General features: G+C 36.3%; 1 protein-coding gene across 15 annotated transcripts in view; it reads right to left on the bottom strand.

Annotated features, from left to right (window-relative positions):
* Positions 1-450: 450 nt before the first annotated feature.
* The window catches only part of mbnl1 (muscleblind like splicing regulator 1), a 221,611-nt gene continuing 199,327 nt past the window's right edge, over positions 451-22,734 (bottom strand). For 6 of the 15 annotated variants that reach the window (XM_016992054.2, XM_016992046.2, XM_008106145.3 and 3 more), the window contains 7 exons: positions 19,078-19,335; positions 16,916-16,969; positions 15,804-15,957; positions 12,365-12,400; positions 11,283-11,377; positions 5,521-5,595; positions 451-4,062 (listed from right to left, as the gene is read on the bottom strand). In XM_016992054.2, coding sequence (XP_016847543.1) covers positions 5,539-5,595; positions 11,283-11,377; positions 12,365-12,400; positions 15,804-15,957; positions 16,916-16,969; positions 19,078-19,335 — 654 coding nt within the window. In that variant the 3' untranslated portion in view covers positions 451-4,062; positions 5,521-5,538. Of the gene's footprint in view, positions 4,063-5,520; positions 5,596-7,178; positions 7,245-11,282; positions 11,378-12,364; positions 12,401-15,803; positions 15,958-16,915; positions 16,970-19,077; positions 19,336-22,734 lie in introns of all 15 variants that reach the window. The other 9 variants (XM_016992049.2, XM_016992043.2, XM_016992050.2 and 6 more) reach the window with 6 other exon arrangements.

Genomic DNA, 22,734 nt, shown 5'->3' with positions numbered 1-22,734 from the left:
CCAGCCCTCCCCCACCCCACCCCACCCAAATATCTGCAATTGTAATGGTTTGCCTCAGTCTTCCTTTAACTTCACCAAAATAGAAAAACAACAACTAAAATCTATTGGAAGTGATGTGATATCCTTTCTGATGTACACAGATGAACCAATGCAGCTTATGGTAGTTCAAATTGCCCCTTGGACTATGTACAGTTGTCTATCCAGCTCTATAAATTCTTACCCCTCAGATAGGAAATATGTATATTACTATACAATTGTATTTCAGGCTTAAAGACATATTACATACTGCATGGTAAAACATAATTATTAAACTAAATCCCAAGCCAGACCTCTCCATATTTTCTCCGTATACAATCTACTGGATCTTAGCTCCAGCTCCTCCTTCATCCCATTAAAAAAAATTCCCCACATCAAGCTTGAAAACAGAAAAAAAGATAATTGAGAAAGAAGTTTTATTAGGGCAATTTAACTTTATTTTTTTCCATACAGCTAGGTCAACTATAGCAGTAATAATAAAATAAGCATAAAAACAAATTGCAGCCCAGGACAGAGTACATAATTTTGGAGCAACTACCAAGCAAATTTAAGTCTGTGATTACATAATAGTAAAAACAAGCACATCTGTCCTTTCAGCAGATGAAAATTGCAGGGTTGCAAGGAAGTGCAACATGATTAATTAATCTGTGTGATTTTTTAGTATATATCCAATGTTCTTTAATTCCCCCCCCTGTTCACTTTGGCATCATATATTACCCATGGTTTCTCAAGTGCTTTACGTTAAAAATGGTAAATTTGATAGGGTATCTTTTTTCACCTGCTAAAAGAACAGGATCACTACAGCAATAAAAATAATTACATAACAACTACAGCTATGATGTTTGGTTTTGGTTTGCCTGTTGACAATATTTTTATCTGTTTCTATGCGTGTGAAAGTCAATATTGGTTTCTGTTTGGTTGTGTGTTTGTGTGTGTTTGTGTGTGTACTAGTGTGTGAATAATAAAACTACTGAAATTTGTCAGAAACTGGTTTGAATAGAATATATATCTTTTATATATATATAGATTTTCTTTCTTTCTCTTTCTCTCTCTCTTTGATACTTTAAACATGCAGTTGTTGTTTTGAGTAATGTACAACACATTTGATCCATGATTTCCCTTTAATGGTTTGAAGTACCTGTTTATTTGAAATTTTGCTTCTTAAAAAAATATTTTTTCTTTGATTTTATTTTAAGAAGTAATGAACTTCAGGCAGATCTTGACCAGTGCAGCTTTTGTTAGTCATGAAAATTGGGAAGGATGGCCAATCTTTCCAGCTGGAAAAATCCTGGCAAACTAGAAGCTGTTCACATAAAGCAAAGCAACTTTTCCAAAGGGGTCTGGAGTGCTAACTCTGTGCCACTTTTTAGCAAGCAATTTTGTTCAGCCTGTCATTTTATTTTAGCCTTCACAAAACTCCTTGTATTTATAGACATTTTTATTCAAAATAAGATCTTACTATTATACAGGTTTCTCTCTCTTTTTTGACTATATACAGAAGTGCAAAAGGTCAAATTTCTCTCTCTATACTTTCCCACATGCCAAACTGCAGCATATCAACCCTCAAGAGTTTGCACACGCACTCACACATATTATAATTCTTGTTATACGTAAACTTTTGAGTATTTGGATTATCAACAAAAAGTCCCTTGATCTATTGATTATGCAGCTTATTTATAACAAGGCCTGATATTCAGGGATTTCAAAAAATATTTAAACAATATCTTAACATTTGAAATGGATACAGTAGAAAATAAATTTTTATTCTAATATCTAGGAACTAGATTTTTTCTTTTATAATTAATTACAAACAAAATAAATCATCAAAATATTACTCAGTTGTCTGCCAGGATCGTTGCAATAGCAACAACTTAACTTCTTACTTAGCAATGATTATATAAGATATCCATATAAAAGATCTTTGTTCTTTTAATGAAACTAGACAAGAACTAACAATGACTGATATTCTTACATTGTAATATTAAATCAGTAAAATATAAATCATTTAGTTAACAATAATACGAATATTCATGACACTACATGTAAATTCAAAACTGCATATGCTATGAAGAAAAAAACTTTTTAATTTTTTTCATATTTTGAAAAATCCATCAGTAAAATCTAATAAAACAAAATCCTATAAACTGAAATGGCAATTATCTGGTAATAGAAAATGAACATGATCTAATAAATGTAAGAAATAAAACTACTATTTTAACAAGGAAAAATATGTCATATTCTCTAATGTAAGTAAACTACAATAAACATGTGAAGTCACCTATACTTTCTTAACACGATTGAAATTACATTGGTATGGGTTTTAACCCGTAATGTAATAATCTAAGGCTTTAATAGATGTACAGTACAATCAGTAAAATCAACACATCATTCTTTTTTTTAATTAGAAAGCATCTCTCAAGCATAAAAACTTGCAAGTAAACTTGGAAGTATGGAAAGTTCTACAACTGAACTCTCACCTCTTCCATTCCACACTATACTACCAGTGACCTGGCCCCACCTCAGCAATCTTTAACTTTGCTGAACAGAACAAAATATATCCTTTACTAGCTGCAACATCCAAACCACAAAAATGATTTCCTTTGGATGAATCCATTCTTAAAAACATGAATGAACATCTATTTTTTGTTTCATTTTTGTAAAGGCTTTCTAAGGCTATAAGCAGTTAGAACAGAAGAAATCACATATAAAACTCATCTCAATATTTAACCCACCCAATGTCTATTTCTGATTGACATTTTTCATAGACATCATTGTTTTGGTTTTTATCGTGCATCTGATGTCAGTGCTTCCCCACAATTAGAGTCACTCTTTTCTTGAAGTGCATGACTTTGAAATGATGCATTTAAGTGTAAAGCCAAACCCACCTTCTACGACACATTTAGAGTCTCTTGGACTTTTGACAGAGGTTAAAAACACGAGCAAAAAGGAAATTCCTTAAACATTTTGCTAACAGTGTCTCAGAAATGGCTTTTCCCTTTTTTTTTTTAAAAAAAAAAAGTACAATTATATATTGTGTTATACAGCATAGTTTGCATAACTATTACAAATATAAGGTATTATAATAATTTATATAAGTTTATATATCCGGTATGTGTAGGAATAACCTGTATATCTAGGGTTCTTTCTATTTTGTTTTAAAATTCTTGTGCTGTCTACTGTTAACTAAAGTGGCCATTTCTGAGACAGCTTTGGTTTAAAACTGAAGGGTGCCCTTTGACTGATTAGCAATTAGCAAAGTAAGTAAAAACAACAACAACAAAATTGTGGCTCTTAATGTAACACTGAAGAAATAATACTCTACGTTGATTACAGTCTATGGCACTTCATGAGAATCTTTAAACAACATGGTACTTAAAGCCATTGGTGTGCTTTAAAAATATACACAGTTGTGGTTTTTTACTTGGCACATTCATCTCTGTCAGATACCTCTTTACCACTTCTTACAATCTATTACATTTAAAAATATTACTCTTAAAACAAAACAAAAAAGGAAAAAAATTATACTGTGCATGCACGGTCTCTTCTATCATGGCAATTTTAAATACAAGGTGCACCTTTTGTTATTTGTAAACCTTGAAAGAAATAAACTTGCTTAAAAATTATATCTTGGTCTACAGACGTACCAATACATAATAGATTTATGGCTACATCACAGTCTGTCTTTTCAAGATGACATACATGAATATGTAGGAAAAGAGTCTACCAATGCATACTTCAGTTGCTGTATGCACTGGATACCTGTGTGCTAGAAAAGATAGACAATGTTGTAGTCTTTAGACAATATGATCACCCCAGCACATATATCTATTCAATGTACAAAGTATATAGGCAACAGTGTGCAGTGGATTTCCAAGTTTTGTCATTTTTATCTTGTTAGCATGCAATATGTGGATGTCTTACTGCTGAGGAAATTCAGGTGCTGTTATTTGACAGTATATACATTATGGCTAATGACCTGTCCTGTTTCTTCATTCAACCACACTGTCCTCTTTTCTTTTATATGATCTGTGAAAAGAAAAAGACATTTTATTTATCGCACATAACTCTTCTTCTAATCATTTAGAACATTGTTAACAGCCATATGCTGTGATCCTGTATTTACTTTCCTGGGAGTACAAGCTGTTTAATTCAAAGAGATTTGCTTCTGAGTAGAGATGTACAAGACTGCAGCATTAATTCAAAAGCTTATGTAATCAATTACAATATCTGCCTTTATCCCGCCCTACTCCAAATGTGGGACTCAAACTGGACCACAATATGCATTGAAACAGCCAAAATTGACCATAGTACAACAACAAAAATAAGACTAAATTAACTATTGTAGTAAATGCAACACTTAATTAAAACTAGATTTAAACCATTTATAATGCAGGCAGGACTCAAGAAGAAGGTCTTTGATTTTGGGAGAAGAACAGAGAAGGGACCAATCAAACTCCAATGTGGCTCCAGCCACAGAGAAGGCCCTTTCTTGGTATCTCACCAAATGTGTATGATGCAAAGTCGTGCCTTGGCCCTGACTTTAGTTCTTTTTTGGATGGGATGCTGAATGGGGGGAACAACACAAAATATCTTTCTATTTTTTTGCCCCCATATCTGGGGATTCTCAAGAAAGTGGAGCAGTGGGAAGGGTAGGAAAGGGCATCCACAGAGATAGAATTCAGTGGATGAAAAGCCTGTAAAAGATGAGTGATATATAATTTTCTTCTCTTTTTCTTCTGTCTCAAGTTGCAGGAGAAAACTTTAAGGGAATGTATTCAAAATGAAATTCCACCATCCTCTGAGAGCAGTCCTCTGCTTTTTAGGGATGAAATCATCTGTTATCATTTTCACAGATAAGCATGCAGATTTTTAACATGCTTGTATGTGATCCTTTTAAGTTTCCACATAGTTTTATGCAGTTTTTGCCCAGTATTCCATATTCCACATTTTTACTTGAGCAAAATGCCTATGTCAACTTTATGAGTGTGTGCAGTAATTGTGGTGATTTTGTTTAAAATACAGGTAGTGTTTTGTGTTAAAATGATGAGACTGTTGTACCAAAATAGCTTTCATTTGAGATTAATGGCTTTGGTGCAAAATCCTTTTTACATGTAACCTACTGTTTTGAGAAGTGTACTGTTTATGCAAAATAAAAACACTTTTCTACAGCAAAATGTGTTTTCCTGGCCAAAATGCATGATTGTAACCCCCCCCCCCCCCACACACACACACACACAATTGTTGCATAGAATCATACGTGTAGAAAATTAGGACTGACTGTAGTTGTTGTAATTTACCATTAAACCCAGTTGGACTTATTTTTGAAGGACAATCATAAGATTGTAATGTGAATGTTAGACTGAAAGGTTCTAGTGCAACATTCTCTTCAGCACACTGCAGTTTGATATTTGGACTTATATATTGGGACAGAATACAAACTTTGGAAAGCAATATGTGTAATAAAAACGTATTTAAGAAACTTACTGTTCGATGATTAAGTGTCTACATCTGTGTGACATACTTGTGGCTAGTCAGATGTTCTGCAGATATTATGGGTATCTATTAAAAAGAATTGTAAATTATGGGTAATTTGTTCTTAAGAATATTATTTTGCAGGAATAACAAAGTATAATGGATGAAAGACAGCAAACAACTAAATTGTAACCAAATGTTAATAAAAACACAGGTAGCGATTTAATTGAAAACATTCTGTTAATATTATTTCAATCATTATCATTTAGAAAGGAGTATAAATCAACTGTTAAAAGTTCATGCAGTGCAGTCATTTCAAAAGCCCTTTTTGTTGGCCTACACAGAATTATGCGGATGGAGAATTTCAGGTATCAAGTTTCTGAAAAAAATAACAAATCTTGAGCCTGTGGATTTTGCAAGCTTAATTTTGAGATGCTATCAGATAGATTTTTTTTACAACAAAACAGCAACAAAGATTCCATGTTCTGGTTAAGTTAAGCTAATATTCAATGAAGCACACATCAGAGAGCCAGCATGGTGTAGTGGTTTTGGATACTGGACTAGGATATAAGGAGACCAGGGCTTGAATGCCCAGTCGACCATGGAAACCCACTGGGTGACTTTTGGCAAGTCACACTTTGTCAACCTCAGAGGGAGGCAATGGCTAACCTTATCTATTCTGCCCAGAAAACTGTGAGACAGATTTGCCTTAGAGTCATCATAAGTCAGAGATGACTTAAGGGCATACAACAAAAACAACACACCAGAAACAGTACTGAAAGGGTGAACTACAACACTTTGAGCATTAGTTCAAGTTGGGTTGGACAAGCTCCAGATATATGGCAATCCATGCATTGTGACCTTTCTTTCATCTTTGAAGCAGGAATGCCATCTAAACATATATTTTGGTACTTAGGAATCTGAATAATTTCCCAAAGTTCCTTCCACAACAATGCTACACTGAGATACTCCCAATACATTCCATCCTGGCCACCGAGTCCCATATTTTGTAATACACCCTGTCAGATTTGATTCAATACAATTATACTGAACAAAGCTCCCAAGCTAAAGTTCATTCGTATTAAAAGCTTGGGTGGAAGAGAGTGTGTGTTTCAATACACTATCTGCTGATGTTATTTGGCTGTTGCTGTAGCTGATATTTCACAGGTTTGACTATATTTACTGAATGTTACTTTGGTCATCATTTTACGGTTTCAATTACATTTTTTTTAAAAAAATCCTGCTTCTAGTATATTAGGGCAGACAAATACAAAATGCTTTGTAAAATGTTATACACACTGAATAGAGGAATATGCAGACCACAGATGTCTGGAGCGTTGACCGAACATTCTATAAGCAGGATAGAATTTCTGAACAACCTGTGCTTAAAAATTAAATGCCACATGGGCTCAGATAGGATACAGAAGAAAACTATTGCAAGAAAAGGTCATACTGTACAATAGGACCATTTACATCCGTATTTTGATCCCTCATGACAATAGTCTGGAATGAGAGCTGAGATAGATTTCTCAACTGAGCCAAACTCAAAGGCCTACTGATGCTTCCACAATCTTATATTTGTTCTCTAGATGCCCTCTATACATTTTGACTGCATTGTTTTTTTGTTTTTGCACAAAATCATGCCCCAGGTGTAATGAAGCTTCTCATACCATTGTTTTTCTACTGCAGCAGGAGAAGATGTTGCACCCAGCTGTGTAGAAGCTTCAAGGGTAGTGCTGTCGAAACAGACCAAGGACCTTCAGCACCCGTCAGTGAAGATGAAGGGGCCAACTCTTAAGGATTTCTGCATGCATGCACATTGCATTTGGATGACATTACATTATGTCAACATTGCTTATGCACTATATACATATATCACTCATATATGTATATACTGAGGCTTGGCTGAAAACCTTGACCAAAGTGCATCATGAAGACCCAGAGAGATATGCATGAAATGATTAGATTGTACAGCAAAAAGAGAAATCCCAGAATCCAGGTAAGCAAATGCATGGGTTTTCTTTTTAAAATATAGGAAAAATATGTGTGAACAAGTGGGCTGGATTTACCAATGCTTTCTTTTTCCCTTTTAACAAGAGTTCCTCAGGAGTATGGGTAGAAGATAAAGGAAATCAACTTCTAAGATAACTGAACATTTCCTTAACTGTTCCCTATTTAATTTGGCAGGAAATTCCTGGCATACAGGGAGCTATCAAGCTTAATTATGTATCAACATTGAATGAGTCTTTGGTAGAATTTTTTCTTAGAGTTGGCAAAATCCTAAATTTGAATCAACTTAATTCAGGAAACATCTGAATGATAATGGAATGCCTCAAAGAGAACTCAACATAATATTGAACTTGGTTGTTGTTGTAACTCAGACACAGACAGACACACAGACAGATAGAGTTTGTCCCCATCTACGCTGACCATTTAGGTTGGTGTGGGGTTGGATCAACCCATTGGAGACCATAAAATACATGCAGGCTGATGCAGCGTAACCCAGAAAATGCCAATACATGCATCCCTTTTCTGGGTTAAAATAACTCAAGAGAAAGCACAAATTCTGAAGGATTTTGGCTTTCCCTGAGTTATGGCAGTGCAGACACCCACAGCTAGTTCCTGTGTGGAACCTGCTGCAGGTGTCCTGACAGGAGATTTGTTCTGGAGATTTGGTATCACAGCCCCTTGTCCGCATGCTGCTGTTGGCTACAGCAATGTCAATGTGACCTATCTTCTGCTAGGATCTCTTCTAACTTCCTTCCATGTCTTGTGAATCATGAAAGAGGATGAAATGAGGGAGGGCCCTCCTTCCATCCTCTTTTCCAGTTACCAGATATGGAAGAAGGTCAGTGGGGACCTCAGCAGACAGTAAAGCCACATTGTTGCTGTAGCCAACAGCGACACATTGAGAAGTGTGCATGTGTGTGTGCGTGGTAGGTCAGTCCCTGTACAGAAGCATCAAATCTGTTTGGAGGTCACTGAGGCTGAGAACTGGAATCAACGTTTTGGACTTCACTTCTGGCCTGCATCATCCGTCTGTGTAGAACCACCCTTTGTTGCAAAAATGGAGGCATCTCTCCAAGTTCATGATATAAAACAAAACCTAAAGTACGGAGAACGGGATCTGAATTTGTGACAAGACTATCTTTTGATCACATTACATGATCAGCACTTTCTCTAATCCTAGTGCTTTGGACCAGAGATATTGCAATAAGACACTACAAAACTATTTCAGTGTTTTGTGCTCTTTCCTAAGAGCAAGAGCATGAAAAATAATTGTGAAGCCCGTGGGACTTGACAGTGGATGCTTGCTTGAAAAATGTTCAAGTCTTTCAGTATCTACTACTGTAATTTCTGCCTCTGTCTTCCACTTATCCTGTCCTACTGAATCTTCTGTGACTTCAATGTCATTAGAGAAGAAAGCAAGCAAAGAAAAACTTGAAACTATTTTGTGTTCACCTAGTTTCCTAACGTCTTTACAGATTGTTCAGAAATTTTGAAGGCTACTTCCCTAAGGATATATAAGTAAAATGTGACATTTCTATGCAAACTGCTGGACAAATCTTGGAGGCAATAAGGGAAAGTGAATCATTCCTTTTCAAATCTGAAGAATGTCTGGAATGGACAGCAGGAAGAAAATCTACCTAGCATGTAGCCAATGACAAAACTAGCAATGCTGGAAACAACAGCTGAGGGGGAAATTACAAAATCTGTCTGCTAAACTGGCAAATTTTGAGATATGAGTAGTTGAGTTGGAAGTTAGACTTTGTAAATAAAAGAGGAGTTGATAGTGTTGTATGTGAAGTGAGAGTTTAGAAAACAGTTAAACTGAAACTCAAAACACTGTTGTACTAAATTTGCATTAATTGCTTGATTTTATCATTTATTCAGTAAACTGCTGTTATGATCCTTGTTTCAAACATCTGCCTAAATGGAGGGAAGAAATTAAGGAAATTTGTCATACAGCTATAATCCTGAATACACTCATTGGTCTTTTCTTGTAGCCACCTTAGGGTCTCGAAATATTAAATCCAAGGAGTGGTTGTATAAAGCAACTTTGCCATTAGTGTGAGTCAAATTATATTTTATTTCTGGAGTCTGAATTTGTAGCAGAAGCACACTTCTTCAAATTGGGAACATTGAAAGGTGGCAGTTTCGGCCCTGTTGCTCACAGCAGACAGATAGGATGTATAAATAAGGTGTTGTTGGTCTTACATAGGCATTTATATGGAGTTATGATAAATGTAAACATGTTTGGTAGGAACTGCTACATAAAACAAAAATTGCAGTTTCTAGGTCAAGACCTCACATGTGGAGCTGTTTCTGCACTGTGGTCTATATATGTGGATTTGCAGTTTCAACATATAATATCCCACCTGACAATCTTTTAAACATATTGAGATAGACACCTAGTGTGAAAGCAACCATTATTCATCATAACCTCATTGATTAAGGGCCAGTTAGATAAGGAATTGAAAAATGTGTGATTTCTTTATTGGGTTACAGATTCTCCCTTGCCAATTTCCAGCTAGGTCCTCAGAAAACAGAAATGAGCCTCAGTTGTGAGGAAAATGTATTGGATCTAAGGAGAAAATCAGATCCATCCTTCCAAAAGCTGTATGACTACCAATATAATGTTAAATGGAGTTAAAGAACCATAGGAAATAATAAACTATGATCTAAAAATATCATTTTCCCTTTATAGAATACATTTAATTGACATTTAATGGTCTACTACACCACTTTTATGAACTGATACATAGCACTGAGCTCTATTTTATAAAAAAAATATTATTGAACAATGTTCATATGTATATCTAGTTTTCCAATCATGGCCCTAGATTTTTTGGGGTGGCAGGGGAAATGCCTTCCTCAATGACACCAGATCATCTGAAATGCAACACAAAAAAATTAAAATCTTCCTTTCACATTGAAAGGCCAAATGTATATATTGTGAAGTATATAATACAGTTTTATGTGGAAACTATTGTGAGGTATGTGCAACATCTAAGTATCCATCAGCAATAGGTGGCATCTCAATATCACTTTTGTCATTTGAAATAGAATATTTTCAAGCTGAAAGGCTAATTTTAACTTGTGTCTAAATTTTTTAGAAAAGCTTTACAAAAATAGTAATAAATAGTTTTCTATACTTGTTAACTCAGTTTCTTCTTACAAATAACTATTGCAGATAAACCTGAAGACAATCTCTAGTGTTACAATGAAATGCTGAAAAATAATGTATAAATTCACCAAGTTTGGAAAATAGTACAAAGGGGGTAATATGTCCATAACAGGGAATCCTGGTGTGCTCTGAATCCAGGGACACAAAATGGTGTTGGACATTCTGTCTAGAGATTATGAGAGTCATCACCCAACATATTTGGACAGCACCAGAGAATTGAAAGCTTGCCTAATGGGTAGTACAATGGATTGTGTCTGGATGTCCTCATTACTATCTTGTCATGATTCATGTGGTGACCTGCAAGCTATGGTTTCTCTGCCTTAGCCTCTATTCTATGGGGAATCAAGGAAAATATGCTCAGTAGTTCATTTCACCCAGGAAAGGAAAATGTAAACTGTTTTAGTATTGGAAAAGGAAAAACAGGGTAATTAAGCTATTCTGCTGAACTTCAGAGAATGTGTAGGCCAACAAGAGGTACAAACAAACAAATGAACAAAAACAAAAGAAAACAAAAAAAATCCCCATGCTCCTTCCAAGCACCGATTCTGAGTTAAAATTTAAGAAACAAAGCTGTAAATTAGCAAACCTGGTTGGCTGTGGCTGTTGCAGCGAAGGGGACGCTTGTGGCAGATGTTGTTGCTGCAGACACAGTGGCGGGCGTAGCGCCGTGCACCATGGGAACTTTCGGAAGGAAAATCATATAAGCAAACATACAGAAGAGTGTAGCAGTATGGGAAACCATGGCAACAGGTGAGAGAATAATTGAGTATGGTATTTATATCAGCAGATATGCCATGGGACGAGACATCGCCACCAGCGGAGTGACATGCAATTGTAGCGCAAAGCAGAAAACATTCCAGAGAGCAGGGAGGAGAGGAGATGAAAGAAGAGGGAAGGGAGTGGGGAGAAAAGGAAGGGAAAATGCTTGTTACCATCAAATTATGGGAATCAATACAATCAACATTATTTATTTCACTTTATATTCAACAAATTTAAAATAGCCCTTAGCATTAAGTCCTTACAGCTCTTACAATAACCACACCCTCATCCCTCCCATTTTACATTTTCTATTGGTATCATTATAACCAGGCCGATATAAAATTCTAATTATGATTAACTTACATGAAATATATATTTCGTTTTTATTTCTACAACATGGTGTAGTAGTTTGAGCATTTGACTATCACTTCCGAGACCAGAGTTCGAATCCCTGCTCAGCCAACCCACTGGGTGACCCTGACCATGTTACTCTCGCTCTCAATCCCAGAAGGTGGCTATGGCAAACCCCCTTTAAACAAATCTTGCAGGAAAACCTCATTATACAGGTTTGCCTAGGGGTTGCCATAAATCAGAAATGACTTGAAGGCACACAACAACATTTCTACAACACTGGAACTCAGAGTCCAGTCAAAATCCACAACAGCTGATCAAGGGGAAGGAAGCTGGGAATGTGTCACAAAGCAACTTGATAACACTAAAAGGACATGTCTTCTAGGTGGACTGTGTCAATTAAATAAAGCAAATGCATTTAATTGACAAGTGTTAGTGCAAGGTGAGGGAGAATGGATTTGCACAATAGCTATACATTAAACATCAGCAGTGGATTTTGAGAGTCTATGAGCTGCTAAACAAGTTTTAAGATAATCAAGAAACAAAGCTGGCACCTACCAACACTTGTAGCGGGTGTCATGCACAATATTGAGCCTGCCCATCATGCATTGCAACAGGAAGGTGGATTTGCAAAGGGAAAAGAATTAAAACAACCCATCACACGTGTAATTAGGAAAATCTCATTTGAACAAAGAAGAAAAATTGGTTATTATGGGAAACACTTGCATGTAATCATCAGCACAGTCAAATCAAACAGCAAGGTGGTGGTCAATTAGAACTAGTCTGACATGAGCAGGGCAGAGGAGAAGCAGACTGAACTGTGTGCTGGTATTTTGATTAAAATGAGTTAGGCAGTAAGGAAAATGTAGCTCTAACAGCATGAGAAAGTTGCCTGGTTTAAATAACAGATTGATTTGATTCTTTTCTTATCTCATCAGTCTGATTTCAAACCTATTTCCTTTAAAACCAGCTTAACTATTTTTTTTAAAAAAAACCTCTATAAGATATTATGAGATTATTTACTGAAATGTAATGCCTGCTTTTAAATACCAATACTGCATTATTGCCACACCCAACATATTATTTGTTCTGTTTGTAAGCCATTTTAGGATGTCTAGTTGTAAGGATTCTGCTGTGCTTCTGTGAGTGCCTGGACTAGTTTATGTATTGCGCTAAACTATGTAAACTATGCCTCCACATGTGAAATTACAGTGTATAAAGCAACACATAAACCAAAATAGCACTGCAATAAGAATTGCTGTCACATATTGCCCACAAATGTCTCATAAGGCAAGGGGGTTCTGCTTGGTGTACTATTGGGTCTAGAAGATTTCTGTGGTCAGGAATGCCATGTATATCAGCTGCACTCATTAGATCTTGTCATTATGACCCATTATTTAGTTACATCCTGTTTGAATTACACTCTATTTGGGGATGCCTTTGAAGAGTGCTTGGAAAATTAATCTGGTCCAAAAAGCTGCAACCCAACTGTTAAATATAGCTGGCTACAGGGCATATACAGCTCCTTTTTTAAAAATAATTCCAGGTCTGTTTCCAAGGACAGGACCAGATGAGCTGTAGATAATATCTGACTTACACATTAACTCCCTTTCTCCGACTACAAAAGTATTTGAGATGTAGTTCTTTACTAATTTTGTTCTCAAACTAATAAGATGAAGATAATTATGACATAATGTCACTTCATCTACTACAGTTCCTCTCCTAATCTTGAAAATTGACAAAGGGTTAGGGGACGTTGCAGGATAGTTTAAAGTCAGGGATGGGCAACTGTGCAGGGGAAAAGGACCAATTCTTTCCCCTTCTTATTATTCTATGTTTAGCATATGATTTGAGTCTCAATCAAGAGATGAAAGCAGGATATAAATAAATATAACAATAATGATATATACAAACACACATTAAGTATGCTAACTATAGTACAGTACAAAATATTTTAAGAATTTTATATTCTGTCTTATATCACAAGGTAAATAAAATATTTTAAACAGACTAATTTAGACAGACATATTAAACAATGTCACAAGTTAAAAATAGGTTTACACAGTTAAAACAATTTAGAAAAATATGCATGAGCACTATTTTAAACTGGTTCCAACTTTTAAACCTGTTTATAACTTGTTAAATTATTAGTAGTTTCATGAGTCCTGCATGTTAATTAGTAAGTTCTAAAAAGTTTTTTATATTTTGGAACAATTTTCTGAAGTTTACATAAACATATTATATATTTTCATGTTCATGTATCATGCCACTTGATATTTAAACCAACACACATTTTTATACAGGCTTTGCAGCAAATGAATATGAGGGAGCAATGGAAACCTATGGTGCAATAACTTGCAGGAATGGAAAAGACAGCTGTGTATGACCCCTTTGATTATCATTCATTTAACAAGAAAAGCCATTATCATTAATTCCACCTTAGCTTCAACAGACTCAATCGACTAACAAAAGTGTAAAGCTACTGAATTTAATCATTAAGTCTTTAGCTTGTATTTCAGAAGACAGCAACGTTTTATTTAGAGTGGACAGTTAACAGAGACAATGTGAAGATTTCTCTAGCAGAAATTTTGCACACGGGGAATTATATCCACACTATGAAATAGTATTATTCCATATCTTGTTCAGTGAACTAGAACACTAATTCTACTCACAACGTTTCTTTGCCATTGATTTTCAGTGGAGTGCAATGGATTTACAGAAGTGGAAAATGGGAGACTCTCCAAAGTTTTCTCTGAAACTCTCATCAACACTAGACAACATATCCAAATTATAAACAAGATCTAGACCAGTGCTATTCAAAAGAATAATATGCAGATCTTTGCCCACCTGAGAACATCAGCACTGATCTGCAACAACTTTACACAGAAAAATGTGAATGTGATAACAGTATGACATAAAGATGCTACTAGTCTCTGATACACTGGAGAAAACAAATTTATCTGGAGGACTACATATCCCTGGTCACTAGTTGATAGTCAATTAGCTTTACAGAAGAACACACATGATTTTTTTAGGTGAATACATCGCAAGGTGATTAAAAAGTTCATCAATTCAAATATAGTGTGATAAATAATCATATAATATAAATGGCATTGCAATGGGAAGTTGCATCTAGTAAATTAAAATATGGCAGTCAATACGTTTGTAGCATGGAACTAGGATACTATGGGTTTGAATCGCCATTTGACCATGGAAAACCATTGAACAAACTTGAGCAAGTCACATTACTCCAGCCCAAGAAGAAGGCATTGTCAAACTCCCTCTGAATACATCTTTACAAAAAAAAAAAAAAAACCCATGGTAAATTTGTTTCAAGACCGCCATAAGCAGGAAATGACTTGAAGACACAGATCAAACCCAAGCTGATATCAAGGTGGGCTTCTGGGATGCCCTTGCAGTTCATATTTTACATCTATCCTCATCAAAAGCTATTATTTTATCTTTCCAGACAGTGTGGAAGCTGAGAGTGAGAAAATCAATGGCAAAGCTTCAAAAAGCTTGAGATTTGTTTCTGCAATTGAAGGGTTTAATAGTCTGGCTCTAAACAACTACATGTTTATTGTGTCACCTCTTCATGATAAGTAAGCAGTGGGACACACAAGAGGCTTTTTGATTAACTCAGAGAGCAAAGGGGTCTTACAACATTTAAAACAAATAAAAAGAACCATACAAACAGCTGAAGATATGTGAAATGAAGAATTAGGCAAAACAGGCACAAAGGAGAAGACTTCCAATGCCGTTTTGATGAGTAAGATGGGCACACCTTGGAAATGCAGATTTTCACAGTAGGCCAGAAAGCACCCAACACCTTGCTTCCAAGACAGACGTATGCAGAAACTGCAGTTTAGCAGCAGAACATCATCTTTTCTTGCTCACAAGGAGCCAATTCAGACTCACTAGTGAATCTCTGGGAGCTCTCCAGGTGACCTTGTTTCTCTCTCTCTTGGTTCGAAAGGAGAGGGGAAATTGCACTTACCTGGTGGGAGGAAGGCTGTGTGCTGTTGCAACTGCATGTTTGCAAGAGCCTGCTGGTATTGGAAGATACCAGTATTAAAGACTGCGGTGGCACCATTGGTTTTTTCAAGCGCAGGCCTCTTTGGTAATGGGGGGAGTACAGCTTGAGGAATTCCCTAATGGGTGGATGAGTATAAGAGAACCCAATTAAGGAAATGGGGGGCGGGGGAATGGGAGCAGGAAGAAAAAGAAAGAGAAAAGAAACAGAAAAAAATCAGTAAGGATACAACCATTGAGCACCACCATCTTTTTTTCTTGAGCAAGCAAGCAGCGGAGCGGACTTTACTATTCAAACAAAAGGGCGAAGCCAGAGATTTGTATGAAAATATTACTTCTGCCCTTCTAGTGTGACTCTGTAGGGTGATGATGCATGAGAGCTATACACTAGCATATTCCACTACATAAAAAGCTCCAGAGTTCTGTTCTGTTTTGTTTTAGTAAGGAAGCAGCAATAATGGGGGAGAAAAATAAAGAAAGCTGCACTGCTAGCTCCATGAGTATTGACAAGTCAAAAGCCATGTTAAAGAGAAATTTTACAGAGTGAATGAAAACAGGTTAATATAATATTAAATTTCTACTCCCTCTTTCCCCCGAAGTCTAACTACACATGCAAAAAAGAACAAAAAAGTTAAAAAAAAACAAAAAACAAAAAAAACAGCACCACACCATGCTGGTACTTTTAACATTGCATTACAAATGTTAAATCTACATAAGAATATAGTTAAAGCCATGCCAACTAAACAGATACAAATATATATATAATACACATTTTTTTAAAAATCTTATTTTTAAAAAATCTCATTTTACTTCATTTAGAAACAGCTACAAAATAGTTCAACTGAATGTGGGGTCCTACATCTTAGGGACACTGGCCTGGAAATAAATGTAAATGTAAATTGTATCCATAATCTTCCCATGAATTGGATTAGGAGACCACACTCAGTTTTTGCCCCCGTTTGATCTTACATTATCCATTTACAGGAAATAAGGAATATTTATGCTGAATTTAATTTTTAAAAATTTGTATCTACAGTAAAGCTACATGCCAAGCTAAAAGGTGAAAGGTCATAGTACCAGGTCAAAGGTTGCCTCGAGGGGTCGCTTCAGTGATTTGACAGCCGACTGAGTCTTAATTAGCAGGCAGCGAGCACATGATGGCAATGGGCCAGTGGGGTTCAAGCGCATTAACATAAACAGCAAGCAGAGGTGCATCATGGGGGCAGCAGTGCATTTTTGGGTAGGTGAGAAAAAAACAAATAAAAAACAAATCATCGGAATGCCATATACAACGAATAACAAGACTAAGCATGCACAATAAAGGCACTACTAAGTTGTTATTGTGAGGATACACCTCTATGTCGTTAATTACAAACAAGGTACTCTAACAGGGAAAGAGTGAAAGAAAGGAGAAGAGGATAAGAACGAGAGTCTGCCTTCTGTATTTTTGCTCAAGTATCCATAAACACAGAAAAATGGCCTCTCTCCTGTTGTCCTGACTATGAATATCATGCAACAATTCATATGAAGAAGTATTTTAATGGTCAGATTGTGTAACCACATCAAAAATATAGGACAACATTCACAGCTGAGCAAAGAACAAAGAAGGGACCCATTAAAACTGCTAATTGTTAACATCCCTTCAAATTACATTCTGAGCAACTCAAGCATTCCATCATTTCTTCCAGAGTGCGGCAGTGTTGCAATGCCATGTCACAGTCAAATTCCCTGCTGCGCAATAATATTTATTAATCCACAGATATATTTAAGAGAAACAAGAGAAATCAAAATCCTATTTCAGAATCTCCAGTGTTTCCACCCAGCTGTTGGAAGCAACTGCTCCTAAGTAGTTCCAAATATTAGTTTAATTCAATTCCCATAAAAAACTTGTACTATAAAGTTACTGGAAAATCTAATAAATATAGAAAAGTACATGTAGCTGTGTTTACTCAAGTTCGACCATGCATGTCCAAATCTTAGATTAATTTGTTCCTGTTTGCAAGAATGACTAATTTTGGAGATTTTATTTTCAAGTCCACAATTGTTTCTGCCTAATCTTCGCATACTATACATGCCCTTGGACTTCGTTGAGAGACGTTCATTTGCACAAGAATACGCATGATTTTCTTGTCTCTGAACAACAAAGAGTAATATTTATATATTCACTCAAATTACAGCATACAAATATTCCTTTGCAAAAAATAAATAAAAAGCAGGTAGTCTTCCCATATAAAATATATTTCCAATACAGGGAAACCAGGTATAATTTTGCACAAATGAATTTCACACTTTGTTCTTCTTTGCTCATCACTGCACCAACATTTTTTCTGTTTCCCATTTGGTCATGTGGGTCACCGTTTTCTGGCAGAGGACTAATAGTAATCACTGAATCTATGTCATTGTATTTGCATACTCTTTCACTAAATTTGAGAGACACGTCACAGAAACTTGGAACAGTTTTTCAAATAGTTGGGCCATTCTTGAATCAGCCATTATTGGCAGGTGCCAGAAGAAACTGGTAAACATTATGGACAAAGCAAACAGGTGTATGAGAAGAATCATGCAAACTGGTCCCTTGACTTCTCTAGTACAGAATTCCAAGTACCTTGCCGAGTGATAAATTCCAAGATTCTTTAGGATGGAAGCTAGTCAATGAAAGTGGCATGAAAATGGTAGAACTGTGTGATGCAGACATCCCATAAGGATAATGAAAACTACAAGAATGAAGAAACAGTAGTACCATGGGAATAATGTGAAGCAGTGTAAGAGCAACTATGCAGAACTAAACCTGTACTCTCTAATGGGATATTATTCTTCCACAACAAAAAAGGAAGCAAAGTATAAGAAATAACAGATCATGAGATGAATGTCTTGCATAATTCTTATGTAACAGATGATATGAAAAACTCCGGACTCAACCTGATAGGTATAACAATGGGCTAGACAGAAGCTTGTATATGAATCACCACAGTATCTGTCAATACAATGATAAGTCACACAGTTTATAAAAAGTGTATTTAGGCACGTAGCTATATTGAAGGAAAAGTTCTACTGTTTTCAACAGGTTTAAAAAACTAAACTTGAAACTATTTAAGAGCAGTTCTTGCTTGAAAACTCCTTGAAATAAGGAGGAGAGTGGTACCTGAACATTCATGTCTTCCCCAAGGAATGTTAAGATGTTAATTGTGGTCTGGATTTGGCAAGTTTTTTCTTTTGCTTTGCAAAATCTCTGGACTTACCATGGCTGCAGCTGTAGCTGCTGCTTGAGCAGCTGCTGCTTGGTTGACCTGGTACTGGGCTGCTTTGATCTTAGCTTGCAGATGTGCAGGAGGGTGAAAATATTTGCACTTTTCCCTTGAGCATCTCCCCTTGATGTAATCCATGCAGACTGTCACGGTGTTGTCATTGGTATCAATCATCGCGCTGTCGGCAGGGTGAGCAAACCGGCAATCATTTTCTCCTCTGTTACAATTGCCACGCTGATATTCCCGACACACCTGGAGTGGAATTAAAGGGCAAGCCCAGTTATTTCAACAGAGAACATGAAACAAGATGAAAGAAAGGGAGCAGGACCTCTCTGCCAGTAATTGCAAGGCGCATCCAGTCAGTTGTTTTTGCCCCACCTCGAGGAAATGTCTAATATTAAACTGATTGCTTGGTTGTCATGCCCTGCAAGGTTAACTCTTAAAACTGTTATACCAGAAAATGAAGCCTTATTGCTACAAACTGGACTGCACAATCTAAACCCATTTCTCTCCATTATTAAGGGATTTGCACATTCCATTTTTGGGGGAAAGGATGCGAAACGTTTCATTTTTATATTAAAAAAAGGAGTGTCTAATTCTCTTCCTGGAGTGTCACCTGCTATTTTAACTTGTGTGAGCGATTGTGTTGGTATGTGTCTTCAAGCTGCTTGGGGACGTATGGTGACCCATGGATCTCAAAAGATTTACTTAGGCAAGGAACACTTAGAGGTGGTTTTGCCAGTTCCTCTGAAATATTACCTGGTATCTATTACCTTCCCAGTTTTAAAAGCAGTTCTGAGTTATTTTTAGCTTTGTCAAATCATCTGTTTTAGCTTTGAAATGTGTAGCATTCCCATCTCTTTGTGCGTGTTTTAAATTAACACCGAATTGTGTCAACCATCTGACACATATTAACAAAAATTACTAACCCAGCATTTCCACTATCTCACCACAGGAGGGAGTGCACACACATCTAATGCTTTTCCTGTATACTTGAATTATTTTTAAATGGTTCCTTTTATTGACTATAAGTCTGTGATCTTATGTCGAGACAGTCTAGCAGGACTGAAGAATGAGTATGAATATTGAAAAGGAACAGAGGCATTCTGAGACATTTTATTGCCTGAGACAAAGTAGCAAATAATACTACAGATCCATCCAAATCAAGGTCTAGAATACCCAAAGCCAACCAAGTTATTGCAGCACAAGACAGCACATGTCTAGTCCTCCTACATTTACCTGGAAGTAAAATTGCAATGAGTAACAAAGCAAATTGCATTTTGCTGCCTATGGGCAGCTGCTTCACTTTTCCTTGGAGCTACCGTAAAATGAAATAAAAGGAAGTCATTTAATATAAAAGTGTACAATGTTTGCAGTTCTCTAAAAAACACTGATGATGAAGTTTAAATCTATTCTAAATTAAAGATGAATAAGAACCAAGAGGCACAAAAGTCTTGAAGCAAGTTTTTATGCCTCTACCCTATTCCTTGACTTTGGCATCTTTATGAAGTCAGCTCCCTGAACTCAGCTCTGAAAGAAAGAACAAATACTCTAAATCCTTGCCAGTTCAGAGAGCACATTTTGTGGTTGAATGTTCAAAGAATTTGCATTGTATATGTGTGTGAGTATAAACCACCATGGTAAAGTGGTTTGAGCATTATGCTACAATCCTGGAGACCCAGCTTTTAATCCCCAATCGGTCATGGATGACCATGGGCAAGTCACACTCTCTTGGCCTCAGAGGAAGGAAACCTCTTCCTCAACAAATCTTGCCAGGAAAACCCCTTGGTAAGTTCATCGTAGGGTTGCCATAAATAAATTACTTGAAAGCAGGCAACAACAAATGTATGCGGATGTGAGAGCAATCTTTATGCAGTTTGCGATTTCTCTGAATTTTTTTTTAGTTATCTGGACTTTAGGCATTCTTTATTGACTTGTGTCAAAGATGTGTTCTGCATGTCTGTACATAAGATTTGGGCAAGAGAAAATATGTCAAAATAAACCCTAAAACTAGGGGATCTGCAATTTTTCTAGTGAAACTGTTGATTTGGATGGCCATGCTATTGTGATTTCAGAAGGGAAGAAAGTCCCAAACTGGTTGTCTCTTCAGTGATGCTGAATTGCCACACAAATGCTTTCAAGGGTGCTAACTAATTTAAGTCTCTGCAAAGTTTCAGATGTTACATGCCTTTTCTGCATTCAAAATCAAAATCAAAACATGTTCCCATAAAATTATGTAGTCTGTCTTGGCCTGCTGACATATTTATTTTCTATAAAGCTCATACACGATTAAACCATAGGCAACTGTAAAACTTTAAATACTAGATGTATTGTTCATATCTTTTTGAGCACATCACCTATCCTTTTGTATTTGTTGGGTATGCATGCATGTGTGCATTGCCTACTATAAAGATTAGTTCTTCACTGAAGCTTTTTATGCAAAATACAAAGAAACTGAATGAGGGTGAAAAGCTCAACATTTCGCTCTTGGGCAGGAGGCAAAAAACTTACAGTAGTTGCTTAATTTTCGACAGGGTGTCTCAGTGTGTCAAAGCTTTCTCCTTCCTTTCTCCTTAAGGGAAATTAGTTTTATGAATAGGCTTTGCATCCTTAAGTTGAAAAGCAGTATCAGCACTTGGGGAAACTATTTATTTTAGACAACTCCCAGACATTCTGAGCAATACTGTATGAATTAGCTGGGGATTCTGGAAGCTGCTGTTCAAAATATGTAACCCACCCCGCCTCCAAAAACAACAACAACAACAACAACAACAATAACAATAACATTAAAATAACCACTTTAAGAGCAAGGATTCTTTAGTACAGCCCTCCTGGTGTCAGACTTCAAAAGTTTACAATATACAAAGTGACCCCTCCTCCCATATTCATGGATTAAATATCTAAGTTTTATGTACAAAAATATCCACCTACCCCAGAAATATTTGCGGGCCTCTCTAGGTCCTCCAGTGTATGCTTCCATGCCAAGTATAGTCAAAATATAGAGTTAGCTATTATTCATAATTCCAGGTATCCACAAGGGGTCTTGAAATGTTTTCCAAGTGGATATGGGGGACGTAGTGTATGTTATTTGTATTTATAAGACGTTGGCAATGATACAGGTTGGAAACTTTTGGAGTTTGACCACAGAAGGTTTCTCTTCAGCTAAGTTTAGTGAAATGTTTGAGTGAAGCCTGACTATTTTTTGAAAGAGATGAACCTATTTATGCAACCCAGACTTCTCTTTATTTGGAAGATTGGCAGTGATTTCCTTGGAGAAACACACATGCCACAATGCTTCTCAGTCAGTGACTGATCCTCTGCTGCAGAATATACTCTCTAGCACTGCTTTAATTACTCCATGCCTTCTATGCCCCTGCATTTTCCACATGAAACTTAACATTGGTATACTAGAATTTTTAGCAGTCTCCCATCCAGGCACTGGTAGAAGTATTCAGGCCTGTTAAGGTTCAGTACAATTTTGGTGTTATCTGACTTGAGATACCGTCCACACTACCACCAGAACATCATGCAAGAAAGTATAACATTACCTTTTCTACCTTGTAAGAAAGCCTACCACTTTCCTAGCACAAAATCAATGGTAACCATAGCAAAAATGTTCAAAGTGAAAGCTCACAACCTTATGCAACAAAT

This window comes from Anolis carolinensis, chromosome 3, assembly GCF_035594765.1.
Source record: "Anolis carolinensis isolate JA03-04 chromosome 3, rAnoCar3.1.pri, whole genome shotgun sequence".
In the NCBI taxonomy this organism is placed as follows: Eukaryota; Metazoa; Chordata; class Lepidosauria; order Squamata; family Dactyloidae; genus Anolis; species Anolis carolinensis.
Note: the sequence above shows the minus strand (reverse complement) of the source record. Positions and strands in the feature narration are given on the sequence as shown.